Source organism: Anser cygnoides, chromosome 6 (assembly GCF_040182565.1).
Source record: "Anser cygnoides isolate HZ-2024a breed goose chromosome 6, Taihu_goose_T2T_genome, whole genome shotgun sequence".
Taxonomy (NCBI): Eukaryota; Metazoa; Chordata; class Aves; order Anseriformes; family Anatidae; genus Anser; species Anser cygnoides.
In genome coordinates this window covers 14,625,720-14,640,718 of record NC_089878.1, presented here as the reverse complement: position 1 = coordinate 14,640,718, position 14,999 = coordinate 14,625,720, and the positions used below count along the sequence as shown (strand labels likewise).

Below are 14,999 nucleotides of genomic sequence, written 5' to 3'. Positions count from 1 at the left end.
GCGCGAGGGCCGTTGGTGGCCGCGCGCAGGGGGGGCGGCTCGCGCGCGGCCCCGCCCGCCCCAACGGCCGCGCGCGGCCGGCGCTGAGGCGCTGAGCCCCGCCCCGCCCCGCCGTCCCCGCCCCGCCGGTCCCTCCTCCTGCCGCCCGCCCCTCCCCAGCCCGGCGCCTCGGCTCCCCCCGCCCCATCCCGGCAGCCGCGCAGCCGGGGCCCGGCGGGGGAGCTCGGAGCCCCATGGGCAACACCGTCACCTGCTGCGTGTCGCCGGACGCCAGCCCCAAGCTCGGCCGGGCCCGCGGCGGCGGCGGCGGGGGGGCAGCGGCGGGGCCCGACCGCTGGGCGGACGCGTACCAGGCGGCGGCGGCGGCGGCGGGCGGCGGCGGCTCGGCGGCGGCGGAGGCCGACTCGGGGGACTCGGATCCCGGCGGCGGCGGCCCCCACCTCCAGCACATCAGCGACCGGGAGTTCCCGGATGGTGAGCGGCGGCGCGGGCCGGTGCCCGGGGCGGGGGGGTGTGGGAGGGAGCCGGGAGGGGGCCGCTTTGTCCCGGCCGTGTCCCTCCGGCCCCCCGCGCTGTCACCGCGCCCCGGGGCTGCCCCGCCGCGACGCCTCCGCCCGGGGCTCGGCGCTCGGGGCCCTCCCTCCCGGCCCGCCCAGCGCCCCCGGGGCACGGCCCGGCCCGGCCCGGCCCGGCCGCCGGCGAGGCGCCCCCGGCCGCGGGGGGAGGCCGGCCTCCAGCGCCGTGCTCGGCGGGAGCTGCGGCGTTCCCAGGCTGTGCCGGGCGGGAGGAAGGAAGAGGGTGTGTGGGGAGCGAGGGCACGGCGAGCACGGCGCTGTGTGCCTGACATCACCGGGAGCTCGGAGCCCAGCCCTGCGCGGTGGGATGCTCAGCCGGAGCTGCCTGGCACCGAGGTTCCTCCTCATGCCACCCTCCGTGCCCCCAGCCTGCTCTCCTTCAGCTAAAAGCGAAGTACGTGTTGCTGTGCAGATCCCTTCCGATCAGACCTGGAGTGCGGGTGTCGCAAAGGCTCGCTCCCCAGCGTAACTCCTCTTCAGACATGCTTGCAGGTTTGTGCCGTGGCAGAGTTACTGAGACAACTGGTTAGGGGTGCTCCTGTCTGCCTGTCAGCTCACGTGGTTCTGCAGGCATACGGCATAGTGGAAGAGCTCATGGTATTCAAAACTTTCTCTAATTAAGTGCTTTGCTATTCCTCTTTGTAATTATAACCACACCTACATGAAATATATTCAGCTGGAAAAATAAATAGCCTGACATCTCTAGTGTAGGATGCATACAATAACAATCATTACTGGCCCTCCGTACTCATATCAAGCTTGTGAACAAGTTTTTGGTGGTGGTAGAGAAACTGGCTGCATAACGGTGAGGAAACCTTCAGAAATGGAGTTATTAAACTTGCGTGGTTCTGCACAGCCCTGCATGGTGCAGCTGTTACAGAAATGAGATGGAACAGTCAGCTCCCTGGGTCTCCTTTGAGACAGCTGTGCAATACAGCAGGAGAAATTTTATTTGCCGTTTAGGAGAAATAAAACTTTATTCTTGCGAGAAGATATTGCAGAAACGTCTGAACTCTTCCATGCTCATTAAGCGAGAAGGAGCTAAACTCTCTAAATGTTCTAATAAGCCAAGCAGAAATGCCTAAGCTAAATAAGTCTGCTCAGGAATAAGCATTGTATTTGATTGACTCCTTAGTATGTGATCATGTCAGCAGTGCTAAATAATTAGGCTTAATTTTGATCTCATCCAAATGCCAGAATTGGCCTCAAAGTAGAGAAGTACTAATTTATTTATTTATTTACTTTAATTTGCAGACATGAGTAGAAGTGTATAGGCCAGGAATAAGGTAGTGGCTGTTCATCACAAACTTTAGTTTTGTGGCTATGGGAACTTGGATTTTGAGGATGGAGGTAATCCTAAATTTAGCACTGATAGTTTGTGTGTTAGATGGTTTTAAAGATCACTTTTACTGTGGTGTGAGGTTTCTGACTGCATGGTCTCAGAAGTAGATCTTGCTGCAAGTGATGAATGCTGTTTGTCCACTGTTTTCTGACTGATGTGACTGTTTAGGGCTGTAAAAAGTATCAGAGTTTGATATGTTTACAAAAATACAATTCTGTTTGTTGAACGTTAGATTTAAAGTATCTCGTGTCTGTTTTTGAACATATTAAAGTGCTAACCAAATAGAATTAAGTAATCAACTTCATAACATAAAACATTATTTGTGAAGAGTCTGAAATGAAGTGTTACAAAACAGACATTGTAATGAATTTGTCAGCGATACTGCTGTCTGTTTAAGACCTTCTATGAAAATGTTAAATCTGTAAACGCAGCACTTACACATACCAGGTACCTATGCTTATCCCTCTTAACTCTAGGATATAAAAGCTGTCAGCATACCAAACCGTGCAGGCAGCCTACACGTTTCTGTGCTGCTGGCTACTACAGAACATGAGTTTGTTGCTGTAGCGGTAGGTAGTCCAGCAGTTTAATTTGAGGGATAATATTACTTCTATTATTTTTTTTTAGTGTATAATATGATGGTTAGCTAAGATAAGCCAGTTTTGTAGTAAAAGAAGCCTCAGAACCAACTAACTGGCCTTTTGTTGTATCCTTTGGAGAAAAATAAAAAGCTACGGGGGAAAAGAAATCAATATAATCTTGACTATTTCTGTTTTGTGATGCACAGTTCTAGGAGTTTCTAAGAGCACAGCTAAATATATCAGAAAACTTGCATCCAAATGTCATGGAGACTTAATTCCTTAAATGTCTGTCTTTAAAGTTTGTTGTTCTTAAATCTCTGAATCCTTTTCCACTTGTTTTGCTAGAATTGAATGTGTTGGTTATCAGGAATGCAGAATTTACCAGCTGAGTTTTGGGTATTTTTTTTGGTATTGTTTTGTCTCATTTTTTTGGAGCAAGTGGAACATGGTCCTCACAGGTCTGCACTCTTAAATGGGGATTATTCTGATGCTTCTCCAGCTTACTGCTTAACAGGCGTTGTATTTCATAAGCATTACTTCATGGACATTTATTTTGGGGAAGAAAAGGACAAATATACTGTGTGAAATACAGTATATAAATCTGAAATACATAAGTTACATCTCATTGCTAAAAATATAGAAGTAACTGCTGTCAAAAATTAGAAATAGAATGCTTATCCAAAGTACTCCTCAGGGGATGGAGTAGGGTTTATGGTGGTTAGCCAGCTCCAGAAGGTTTCCAGTCAGAACTGCTTAGATTGTCTATGTCAAAGCAGAATTAAACAAGAAAGGTTATGAGGTGGTATTTATATAAGACAAAAAAGGAAGGGTAAGTGGGAGGGAGATAAAACATACTGTGAAACTGAAAATGTAATGCTTCAACAAAAGTTGATTCAAATGGGAATAGACTGTTGGTTCCGCTGCTAAGAGAATTTAAAGGATGACTTTGTATTTTATTGTTATCAAGATCCTGAGCTATAACCTATTTCGTGCAGATTTTTTTCTGAATGAGAAATAAGCCTGCATTTATGGTTTGATACTCTAAGCCAAGCTGCATTAAGTAAATGGAACAAACACAATTTGGAAAACTGATAGTTTCTTCTAAATAGGTTCATGCCTTCTGTTAATGTTCGATATCAAAAGCTAAAAGCAAAAGCTAAAGCTGCTAGTTGATTGTTCAGCCGAGCATTAAGTGTTCATTCCTTCTGTGTGCAAGCAGCAGTCCAAAGCAGTTGGAGTTGACCAAGAAGGCTTTCCTGCTTAGTTTTACAATCAGCAGCTCTTTGATCTTAACGTTGTGTTTGGGTTGTGTTGTGCCGATTACTGTTTTTTTCCAAATGAGTGTCTGATAACCTTTATTTTAGGGATTTATTATTTTTTCCTGTGATTTTTTTCTGGTTATTTTGTGGAGAACTTCATGCAGTTGACGTTTTCTTGCCAGATTCCTGTGTTTAAACATAGATCTAGTTTTTCATAAATTCTTTAATTCTTTGATAAAACTAGAAGAAGGCCTCACTTGGCAGGCTTTTCTCATTTGTACTTGAAAATATTATCTCCTTTCAGCACTGCTGTTTGCTGAGTGCAGCAGTTTGATCAGGGGCATGCCTGATTCCATGAACCAAGTGGAGGATTGCTGACCTGCTGATCTGATGGGACACAATCATGTGGTACCTTCCCCTGAAGAGCTGGGGGCTGGAGAATGAAGGGAAAAGAGGATCAGGAATGAGAGGGAAAAGCAAATGGGATCAGGAGAGGTGCTGAGTGGGACAAGATAATTGCCTGGAGGCTAGATGGGAAAACTAATATTAGGGGGCATTTGAGAGGAGAGTTAATAGAGAATAAAGTGAGATTTACCTGAACAGGCTCAGACTAGTGCCTAGCATAACTCTTACAAGCACCCATGAACTTGCTTTTCCTTTTTTTTTTTTTAAACTACCTCTGGCTCTCCAGAAGCTGTGCTGCACTGAAAGGGGCAAGCTTCAAGTTGCCTACATGCCAGACTTACTAAACAGTGCTGGAGATGAAGAGATATTCGAATATATTGATTATCTGTGATCTGATTTCACCAATAAGTTGTCTGTAAACCTCCTTGCAGAAGGTGTAAGTTCTGTTTGTTTGTTCATCTCTTGTATAATGTCAGCTTGCTTAAAGCATATGGATGTTGTTTTTTTAAAAAATCCTGCTTTAATTGTTACTAAGGTTGTTTTGCTTTTTTTAAAAAAAAAAAAGATGAACACTTTGATGCAAGGAATCAGCTTCTTCCTGTGCTGAAAACTGCTGGCATCAGAGACTTAACCATCTTGTGTTGTCTCTTGTGGCCCTGTTCAGTTGTGTGCTTAGATTCCTATGAAACTGGGGATGGAAGCCAGTAGATATATTTGTCCCTGTTATTCCTGCTCCCCTCTTCCCCATATAAACTGAGACTTTTATGTAACTCTCTCTCCTTTCCCAAGAAATATCAATATCCCTTTCCTACCGCTGACTAGGAATTAACTAGGTATTTGCAGCAGTTACAAATAGTGTGGGGTCTTGACAAATGAGAAAGAATTGACTCTCTTATGAGCCTGAAACACCTTCCAACTTGTTGGCTTAAGATACCTAATGCCTTATGAAATGACCTGAAAAGTGCACATAGTGGGAGTGATGGGATTGGCAAGTCCTTCAGAAGCAGTGCTGAAATTGCCCTATACATTTGGGAATAGAAGAAAACATTGCCATACTATCATGTCTGTATTTCTGTTGTTATGGGTGGATATTGCTGATGGCTAAGGAATCCACTGTCTGTCTCCTCTGTCTCCACCAAATCTCGTAGATCTCTGTAACTAGCAAGTTTAGGTTTTTAAGAATCACTGATACGGAATGCATATACAGGAAGCATATGTGGAGGGAAGCAGGTTTGTTTTGGTGTCTTTCTTCAGACTTAAAGTATAGCAGCTATTGTAACTCAGATTCCCATAAAATGGGGAATATGTGGGGGTTTCAGTGAAACTTACGGAGTTAAGGAAACTGAATTCATTTTCACGTCAACTTTTTTTTTTTCAAATTACTATGTTTTCCATGTAACTTATCTCTAGGATCCTCTCCTCTTCTGGCTTTCTTTATGAGACTTGCTGTTTTTCCTCCTACCTGTCGGGATAGATGCTGTAGAGCACCAGAAGTTTTGTAGCTAGAAGTATCTGTTCTCTCCAGTGTGCTCAGTGTGCTGAGCTTGTACTGAGACGGTGACTAACAGGGGAACTAACTCTTGCATGAGCCAACAAAAAGCAAAAAATGACTCCTCCCAAATTCATATCACACATTAAATCAAGGCTTCCAACAATCTTCTTCCACATGTAGGAAGAAGGAGGAAATTACTGAGAGTGGTAGGAGGAAAGCGCTACCAAACATTAAGAACCAAGACCTTGGATCTGCAGATCCTTGAAACAAACTAATCTTGAGACTTCTAAATCTTACTGTTTTGTCTTTGTTACAGTTAGAGTTCAAATGTGCACTCTTACTTCACTTGCTACGAAAATCATGTTTTCAGAAGAGAACTTTGAATTGTTTCCACTTGAAGGGATGAAAGAAGATACAACTGTGCTTAAATAGCTCTGCTGTTTTTTCAAATGGGTAGTGAAGCCAGATGAATAAAACTGAAAATCCCACTTGTAGGTGATGCAGGTGTCAGGGTTACTTCCACAGCTGATACAAAAATCCCGCTATCAACCTGATAGCATTCTGCGGTGCTTGATGAACTGTGCGTGTATAGCACAGCTTTGCCTGTGGAATTCTGAAAGGATATTCAGTCATTACAGTAATCAAATGTAGTTGGGTTTTGATTTTTTTTGTTGTTGTTGTTTTACAGTGTGAAAAGTAACACTGGCTTGTCATCAATCATGTCAGACTTGGATAATAAACTGCTGAATGCCAGTTTCTTTCAAAGCCAAAAAAAGCTTTTCTCTAAAACCATTGGACATGTTTCGTATACAGATAGTTATTGTTCTTTTATTGAACAAAATGCAGGTAAGCTGAGAATCGACAAAGCCACTGTAAAGAGTGACTGTGTTTGAGCTTGTGCCTAAAATGGCAAAAAAGATGTGATGAAACCCTGTTAACTTTAATAAAAGCCCAGACTTCATGTGAAGCTTGAATTAATGCATCCATGTCAGCAATTGGAAGAGGAAAAAAAAACGTTACTTGCCACCTGATGGACTGGCATGAGACACCTAACACACAGTACAGTGCGTCGTAGTTGTGTTGCCTGTAGACACTAGGTGATACAGGGATTTCTGATACTCGTCTGATTTCCTTTCTGAGCCACGTCTTGTGAGAAGGAAGGCAGCGTGCATGCAAAATGTTGGTGCAGGGAAAGCTTTCCTTAAACTTATTGGCATGGATTTATGAGTGAAAGTTTGGTTGATCTTGCTTCAATGTGTAGAAAATTTTATTGTTGTAATGTGTAGAAAATTTTTGACTTAGAGCAGAACTCCACAGCTCTAATTTTTTTTCCCTATCTTATCATGGTAGTGAATTGTGATCCATGTAAAAGTCTATATGGGCAGTAAAAAGCGGGCAGCGTGGAAGTAGTTCTTTCTCCTTGGCTTTGTTAATGGTTCTACATTGGATGCAGTCCAGAAACACCTTTCTAACAAAATGTTAGCTACTTTTAAGATTTTACTCGTGAACTACTGTTTTCCTTCTACTTCCAATATACACTCCTACAGACAGGTAGTTTCCTTCCTTCTCACCGGTCCTGCCTTCACCATGGAATTTTGGGTGCTCCTGGCATCCTTCTGCTCTGCCTAGTTAAAATGTGTGCACGTGATTGTAACACTTGCAGGTACGCAGCATGGAAACCTAATTTCTTTGAGTCCAGAAGCAGTAGGTACTGTGTGCAGTGGAATAGATCTCTTACCATGTTTCCCTGACAGGGCCTGTGACCGGTGTGCAACAGGATCTTGCTGCAGGGGCTGGCCAAAGCAGTGTGGATCCTCCTGCAGTTTAAGAAATGCAAAAGTCATGAACCTTAGAAATAACCAACTAACAACAGGGGTGGTCAGCCTCTGGAACCTGTTGCCCAGAGGAGCTGTGAAGTCTGCATCTGTGGAGCTTTTCAAAACCTGATGGGCTTGGGCCTGGGCAGCCTGCTGTAGCTGTAGGGGAGGAGAGCTGGACTAGCCGACCTCAAGAGGTCCCTGCCAGCCTCAACCACTCTGTCACTCTGTGAACAAACACCAACTGTGTAGGTTGTTTTTGGTTGCTTTTCTTAAATAAATAGTTGATTTCCTCTGGGCAGTGGGGAGTTAGGAGTGTTTTTAAAGGACCTGTGTATAGGAAAGTATTAGTTAAGATTATGTCCTCACCGAGATTTTCCCTCAAAATAGATTTCCTGTCTTAGAGCTGGTTGTGTTTAAAAGCACTGTTACACCACAAATCTAGTCCTTTATGTATTCAAATTTGCTTGTTTAGTTACTAGAACAGCAAGCTTTGTATATTTTGAGTCCCTCCTGTTATGGAAGAGAGATTTTCTTGAATATGAATAAACAAGAGATGAAAATGCTTTAATTCTACCCAAATCTGGGAAAGAAGCCACCTGTGGAAAGCTGAAAAGATAGATTAAGCTGTGTGTCACTGAGGACATAACAGGAGAAGGCAAATGGAAGCAACCTTTGTGTGCTTGCTTCTATGGCATGTTCTGTGTGGTTGGTGCAGAGTAAACAAAGCAGGTTGGATTTAGAAACCAGAATTATAATTTGGTAGGTAAATTGTTGGGAACAGAGTAACATAATTTTAAAGGACAAATTACTTTATGTGAAGTTATTGTTAGGAATAACAGGCTATGTGAAATGGATGGGCAAATTTGTTGGTCTGATTTGGTTTAATGGCTGGATGGCCGGGCCCAGAGAGTTGTGGTGAATGGAGTCAAATCTGGTTGGAGGCCGGTCACTAGTGGAGTCCCCCAGGGCTCGGTACTGGGGCCGGTCCTCTTTAATATCTTTATTGATGATCTGGATGAGGGCGTCCAGTGCACCCTCAGTAAGTTTGCAGATGACACCAAGCTAAGTGCGTGTGTCGATCTGCTCGAGGGCAGGAAGGCTCTGCAGGAGGATCTGGATAGGCTGGAGCGATGGGCTGAGGTCAACTGCATGAAGTTCAACAAGGCCAAGTGCCGGGTCCTGCACCTGGGCTGCAACAACCCCAAGCAGAGCTACAGGCTGGGAGATGAGTGGCTGGAAAGCTGCCTGGCCGAGAGGGACCTGGGAGTATTGGTGGATAGTCGGCTGAATATGAGCCAGCAGTGTGCTCAGGTGGCCAAGAAGGCCAACGGCATCCTGGCCTGTATAAGAAGCAGTGTGGCCAGCAGGTCGAGGGAAGTGATTGTGCCCCTGTACTCGGCTCTGGTGAGGCCGCACCTCGAGTACTGTGTTCAGTTTTGGGCCCCTCGCTACAGGAAGGACATGGACGTGCTCGAGCGAGTCCAGAGAAGGGCGACCAAGCTGGTGAGGGGTCTGGAGAACAAGTCTTACGAGGAGCGGCTGAGGGAGCTGGGATTGTTCAGCCTGGAGAAGAGGAGGCTCAGGGGCGACCTCATCGCTCTCTACAGTTACCTTAAAGGAGGCTGTAGAGAGGTGGGGGTTGGTCTATTCTCCCACGTGCCTAGTGACAGGACGAGGGGGAATGGGCTAAAGTTGCGACAGGGGAGTTTTAGGTTGGATGTTAGGAAGTACTTCTTTACCGAAAGGGTTATTAAGCATTGGAACGGGCTGCCCAGGGAGGTGGTGGAGTCACCATCCCTGGAGGTCTTTAAAAGACGTTTAGATGTAGAGCTTAGGGATATGGTTTAGTGGAGTACTTAGTGTTAGGTCGGAGGTTGGACTCGATGATCTTGAGGTCTCTTCCAACCTAGAGAAATCTGTGAATCTGTAATTCTTAAATCTTTATTGTGAGTTAAGTAACTCCCATATTTTATGCACTGTTAGGTGATGAAATAAGGGAAGCTCAACCATTAATCAAAACTAGCAACCCACTGAGCAAGGGAAGAAACTCAATTTACAGCAGAGATGGTTTTATGATTTAATGCTTTAAATATGTGCTCTATCAAAATGTTATTGCTGTCTAGTAAAGCAGAGGATGGGGATAAAACTGTCACAGGAAATACAATATTTTAGTGTCCAAAAGTAGTGAAATCTTTGAAGGGCTGCTACTTAGTCACATCTTTGATTGTCAGCTTTATTCAGGAGATAATGTAAGTAACATGATGCGGTATGTAAAATGTGCTCTTCATAGTTAGAAATCACCTGTGGAAGTGTGTAAGACAGTAGACAAGTAGTTAGCTTTATAAATTCCTAAAACCCACATGCATTCTTATGTGGCATAGATGAGTAAAAGTACTCTTCATGCAGATTTCGTGTCAAGGAAAGGACATAAGAACTTGAGCTAAAAACGGAGGTTTGCTCTCACAAGCAATGTGATCTGCCCTGGGGGGGCTGTATGTCCTTATCTGTGTGCAGCAGCAGGGGTAGCTGAGATTGTCTGGAGGGCAAGCAAACTGCAGTGATTCTTTAAAACGAGGATGGTGAGAGAGGGAAGAGAGTTCTGGCTTCTCTGGGCTCTAACTGGAGCGAGAGGGGTTGATCTGACAGGGCTGGTAGTACCCTGAAGCTGGGGGAAAGGCTACTTCTGATATGCAGTTCTTGGAGAGGTGGACGGCAACGTTTCTGTGCCACTCCCACAGACTGCATGTCTGGTGGGAATCTTCCCTTCTCACCTCAGTGTCACAAAGTGTGAGGTTCTGATGGAAAATGTTTGACTTCTGCTGAGTTGGTAGCCATTAAAACAGTGTTTTGGAGTTTTTTCTTGCCTTTTAGCATCATCCTGGTGCTTCTGTCACTTTTGTCATTCCTGTTTCTGCATGCTTTAATTTCCACTTATTTCTGTTCATCCCATGGCATTCCACTCTTCCCCTTCTATTTTCAGTTAGCTACCTGTGAAGCCTGAGTGTTCTGTCATATGTCTTCTATGCAGCTCCTAAACAAGACTTATCCTTGTTTTCAAGCTAGATATCTTGGTTTGGGATTTTTAAGTGCTACCAAGATGAAGTATTAGGAGTTATGGTTGGATGTGAGTCAAGTTGGTTGCAGGTGGATTAATCTCTTTGTCTGGCTTTTTTTTGCTGTGTTTCCCGTTGCATTTTGCCTCTTCTCACATCCTTGTTTGCCTCTTGCCTTATGTTTCCTTTATCAATCGTATTGCCGTTCCTTTTTAGTGTTTCATGAGCAAACCATGTGACAATTTTTCCATTGCTCGGAGAAAAGCATTGTCCAGGGAGAACAGTAAAGCAAGGAGGGTTAAAATTCTCTGGCTGCATAGAATGGGGAAGCTACGGGCAGGCAGTCTACAAAATGCATCTCTCTTTCTTCACAGTCTCATGCAGGACAGATCAGCTGTGCTGTTTCTGTTAATGCCACATTATTTTGGTTTAAGAAGCCTGGTTACAGTTGGTCCAGATCACATTATAGTGTTTCGTACCAGGAACTGCACAGCGTGTTCTGGAGTTATGGTACTGATGAACTATCTGGTTGTACGATGTTGTGGGTTTGGTGTGCTGTGGGTGCTGATACACCTAACGTTGTCCAGCAGAAAGCATCCTGTGCCCAGCAGAACCACTGTGGAATTGGAGCCAGTGAAGTCTACTTTCCTTTCACTGCTGTTCCTCTGTTCACATGTGTGTCTGCTTAGGTTCAGGAAGGCACACTTTCCTTGTGTGACCGTGTCAATATGCCGTCCCTTGATACATCCTACAGTGCCGCCTGTCATAGACCCTTCTTGTGCAGGGTGAGAATTGGTTACGTTTGCAGGTGTTTTTCTTGTAGTGTTTTTTGCCTCAGACCTGATTTCTAAAATCTAAGAAGGATGGATGTAAGGACTGGCAAAGCACAAGAAGAAAGCTTTATCAAGAAATGTCATTTCAAAGTGAATCCAGACCTCAGGGAAATCAGCGTTTTAACTGTATTTTTCTGTGGGGTAAAACAGGATGGGTGCTATTTAACTCTTACTGTCTCTTCCCTGAAAAAAAAACACTGGCCTCTGTAACGTTTATCAATGACCTGGAGGAGACAATGGAGTACACCCAAATTGCAGGTGACACCCTACCGAGCAACAGTCAATATGCTGGAGGCTGCTTATTCAGAGGGACCTGAGTAGGCTGGAGGACAACAGGAACCTTATGGAATTGAGGAAGGAGAAATGCAGTTGTGTTAGGAGTTACCACGTTCAGTAGCCTGGTAGCGGGGAAGCTGCTGCAGCTGTAGGTTCGTACAAGGCTTCCCAAAAGGCACATGTGCACAGCGCATACACAGCTGGCCGTACAGCTCAGTGCAGGCAGAAAACACAACATACAGACAAAAACAGCATCAGAGGCCTCATCCTGTTCACCTCTGTGGCTGATCAGGATGAAAGCCCATTAGCAGAAAAGATGCATATATACAGTATGGGTCCCTCCAGCACCCGGTGTTAGACACGCAGTCTGCCCAATACCTGGAGCCCAGGTCTCCCCAGTTGCTGACACCTGGACACATGAACCCTGAGGCCTGCAGACCTGCTCCAGTTGCTGGTGCTCAGACCCGTGCAGACAGGACAGGCTGCAGTGATCAGCCACCATGCCTGGCCAGAGAAAGCATGTTGACCAACAGTCTGTTTATAAGTCACTGCCGCTTTCATCCCTTTTTCTCTCTGTTTTCCTGTGCTTGTTCCTCCCCAGTCTACCCTGCTCTCTCCCTTTCCCAGCCTTCAGTTTTTCCCCTAAATATCACTTAAGTCTTGTGTACAGTCCCCAGATGCTCTTCTGCACCATTCAGTAGCTAGTCCCATGGCCCTGTAGGCATTAATCCCCCTCAGGGGCCTGGAGCACTTGACAGGTGAAGAGAAGCTGAGGGAGCTGGGCTTCTTTAGCCTGAAGGAAAGAGGGCCAAACCTTGCAGGCGCACCTCATAGGAGTTTGTCAGTACCTACAGGGAAGTCACTGGGGTGACGCAGTCAGGCTCTTTCCAGTGGTGTGTGGCCAGAATATGAGACAGCAAGGGATCTAAGTTGAAATGAGAGGTTCCAACTGGGCACAAGGAAACACTTTTTCCCACGAGGACAGCTGGGCATTGGAACAAGTTGCCCTGAGAGACTGTGCAGCCTTCCAACCCTTGGAGGTTTTGGAGGCTCAGCTGGGTAAAGCCCTGAGCAGCCTACTTGTGCCTCAGAGCTGACACTGCTGTGAGCAAGAGGGTGGGCTGGAGACCTCCTGAGGTCTGTTCTAACCTGACTTACTCTGGTTCTCTAAAAGTTGCTGCTAAATTGTAAATAAATAAATTCTGAATGATTTTCTCTGTTTGTGTCAAAACTTAAAAATAATGTAATCATCTGTATTTTAATTATGCATTTTGCAGTCCTGTTCCATCTGTTGATGACACTTTGGTCATTTGGTAGTCTAGTAAAATACTTCCATTCCTGAATAACTCCTTTCTCAAATCCCAAAAGTTGTTTAAAATTTGCTATTATTAGTGAATTCCTTGGTTCGTGTCAGTCTTTTTTTTTTTTCCCTTTTAATAGAATGCTAGCATTAGAAACTAGAGTTTGTGTCCATATTGCCTTTTAAGTGATTTTAAAAGTGTTACAACATTGTGGACAAGTTTTAAATAAGTTAAACTATTTGTTGCAATATTATAAGTAGTAGTTAAAATGTGCTGGTGTGGCATACTATTATATGCTGGATTTTTTTCAGAGAATCAAGTATGTACCACCGGTACTTGAGGTGTAAATGGTAAGGTAAATTCTGTTCTAGGATTTCTAGACCAGGGCTTCTTACATTTTAACTACATGATTAAATACATGCATCTGTTAATTGAATGCCGGGAATGAGCACAGTAAAGTGGAAATAGAAATACTGTTTTGCTTTTCAACCCTGCTCAAGAGGATCTGCTTTCATAGCTGACTGTGGCCTTTTTTGAGAGGGGGAAATTCCTGGCTGAAAAATCATCCTATTCCGTAGTACACATTGGTGACCCTATTTGTACAGTAGAAATTCAAAATTACAGTGGTCTGCTTCCTGGACCAGTGTCAGAACAACACTGTTGGACTAAGATCAGTGATGTAAGCCAAGTACTTGGAAAATATCCAGGCCTAGATACTGATGTTGCGTACCAATGGGGATCTGGAACGAGAAGTCTCGGGCATACACGCACTTTGACAGTGACGTTCACTTGCTGACGCACGAGGGCTGTGGCTGTGCTGTGGGCTAGGTGCAGTAGCACAAAACATTCACATAGCTGAGACTTCCAGCACCAAGAGAGTTTGTGCATACTTTGACTACTATTTAATCAGAGCTCTGTTGGCTCAGTGCATAAAAAGCTCTTAAGTTTTTTTTTTCATGAAAAGTTGATGGTGATTAGTAGATGACTTTGCAGTCGTGACACCCTTAAAGTATTGGCATACTGCCTTGAAACACTAATGTGCAAGTTTATGAGCTTGCTTGCTTTTATGGTTAGCATGGCATAAATAGCGCACATGGAGACCAGAATGTAAATTGCTGAGAGTTTGCTCCTTCTGGGATGTACAGGATCATAGCATTAGCAAGATGGTTCTATTGGTATGCTCACAGAAGTTGGTGTGTTTATGACTTCCTCAAGCAGCTGCTTTTGCTGTCAAAGATCAAAAATTCATTATAATGTTTACAGTTTCATCAGTCCAAACTTTTTTAGTGATCACTTCCATCTTAATCTAAGGGAGTAATATATCCTCATCTGATGCCATCACTGTAGCAAAGGATTAAAGCAACCATTTTGTTTTTCTCTAACTATATATTAGCTGCGCAGAGTTTTACTTGAAAGTCCAAAAGAAAAGAATAGTGTTAGACACGTGTTTTGATATTTAGCAGCACTCTACTTAAGCTCGTGTATAGGACCACAAAGATTGTTTACTGACATATTGGATACATAAAGTATAGAGTGAAAGTAAAGTCTGTAGTGTCCTTTATTTTATTTTATTTTATTTATTTTTTTAACTTAAGATCTTTATAAAGTTCTGGTTTTCTGCTATCTACTGAGCACAGGCTCCACATCAAGCTATCCTAACATGCCGGGCTGTATACTGACTTCTGAAGGTATATATTGGTTTCTGAGGTCTACCTTTCCAGAGTTTGTTTTGATGGGAACTGTAAGCTGCTTCAGAGCTGCATGGCAGTATAAATAAGTCCGCATTTTTTTCCCAGTAAAAAGGAAGATGACAGATTTCTATCTGTCTTGGCAAAAGAGAGATTTTGCTTTAGAGAACCTGTTCTATGCATTTCTAATCTTGATTCTATCACCATGCTTGAACATTTTAAGTCTGGGTGGGAATCTGCAGTAATCGTCATCTTCTATTGATGGTCTTCCTTTTTTTGTCCTTTCTCTTTCAGATTTAGCATTGGAATCTAATCCATCTGATCATCCCAGAGCAAGCACAATTTTCCTTAGCAAGTCTCAAACAGATGGTAAG

At 44.3% G+C, this 14,999-nt stretch overlaps 1 protein-coding gene across 3 annotated transcripts in view; it reads left to right on the top strand.

Annotated features, from left to right (window-relative positions):
- Nucleotides 1-113: 113 nt before the first annotated feature.
- The window catches only part of CCNYL1 (cyclin Y like 1), a 35,262-nt gene continuing 20,376 nt past the window's right edge, over nt 114-14,999 (top strand). Inside the window, exons 1-2 of one of the 3 annotated variants that reach the window (XM_067000026.1) lie at nt 114-474; nt 14,920-14,994. In XM_067000026.1, the coding sequence (XP_066856127.1) occupies nt 234-474; nt 14,920-14,994 (316 nt within the window). In that variant the 5' untranslated portion in view covers nt 114-233. Of the gene's footprint in view, nt 475-1,042; nt 1,068-14,919; nt 14,995-14,999 lie in introns of those variants that run through there. The other 2 variants (XM_067000028.1, XM_067000027.1) reach the window with 2 other exon arrangements.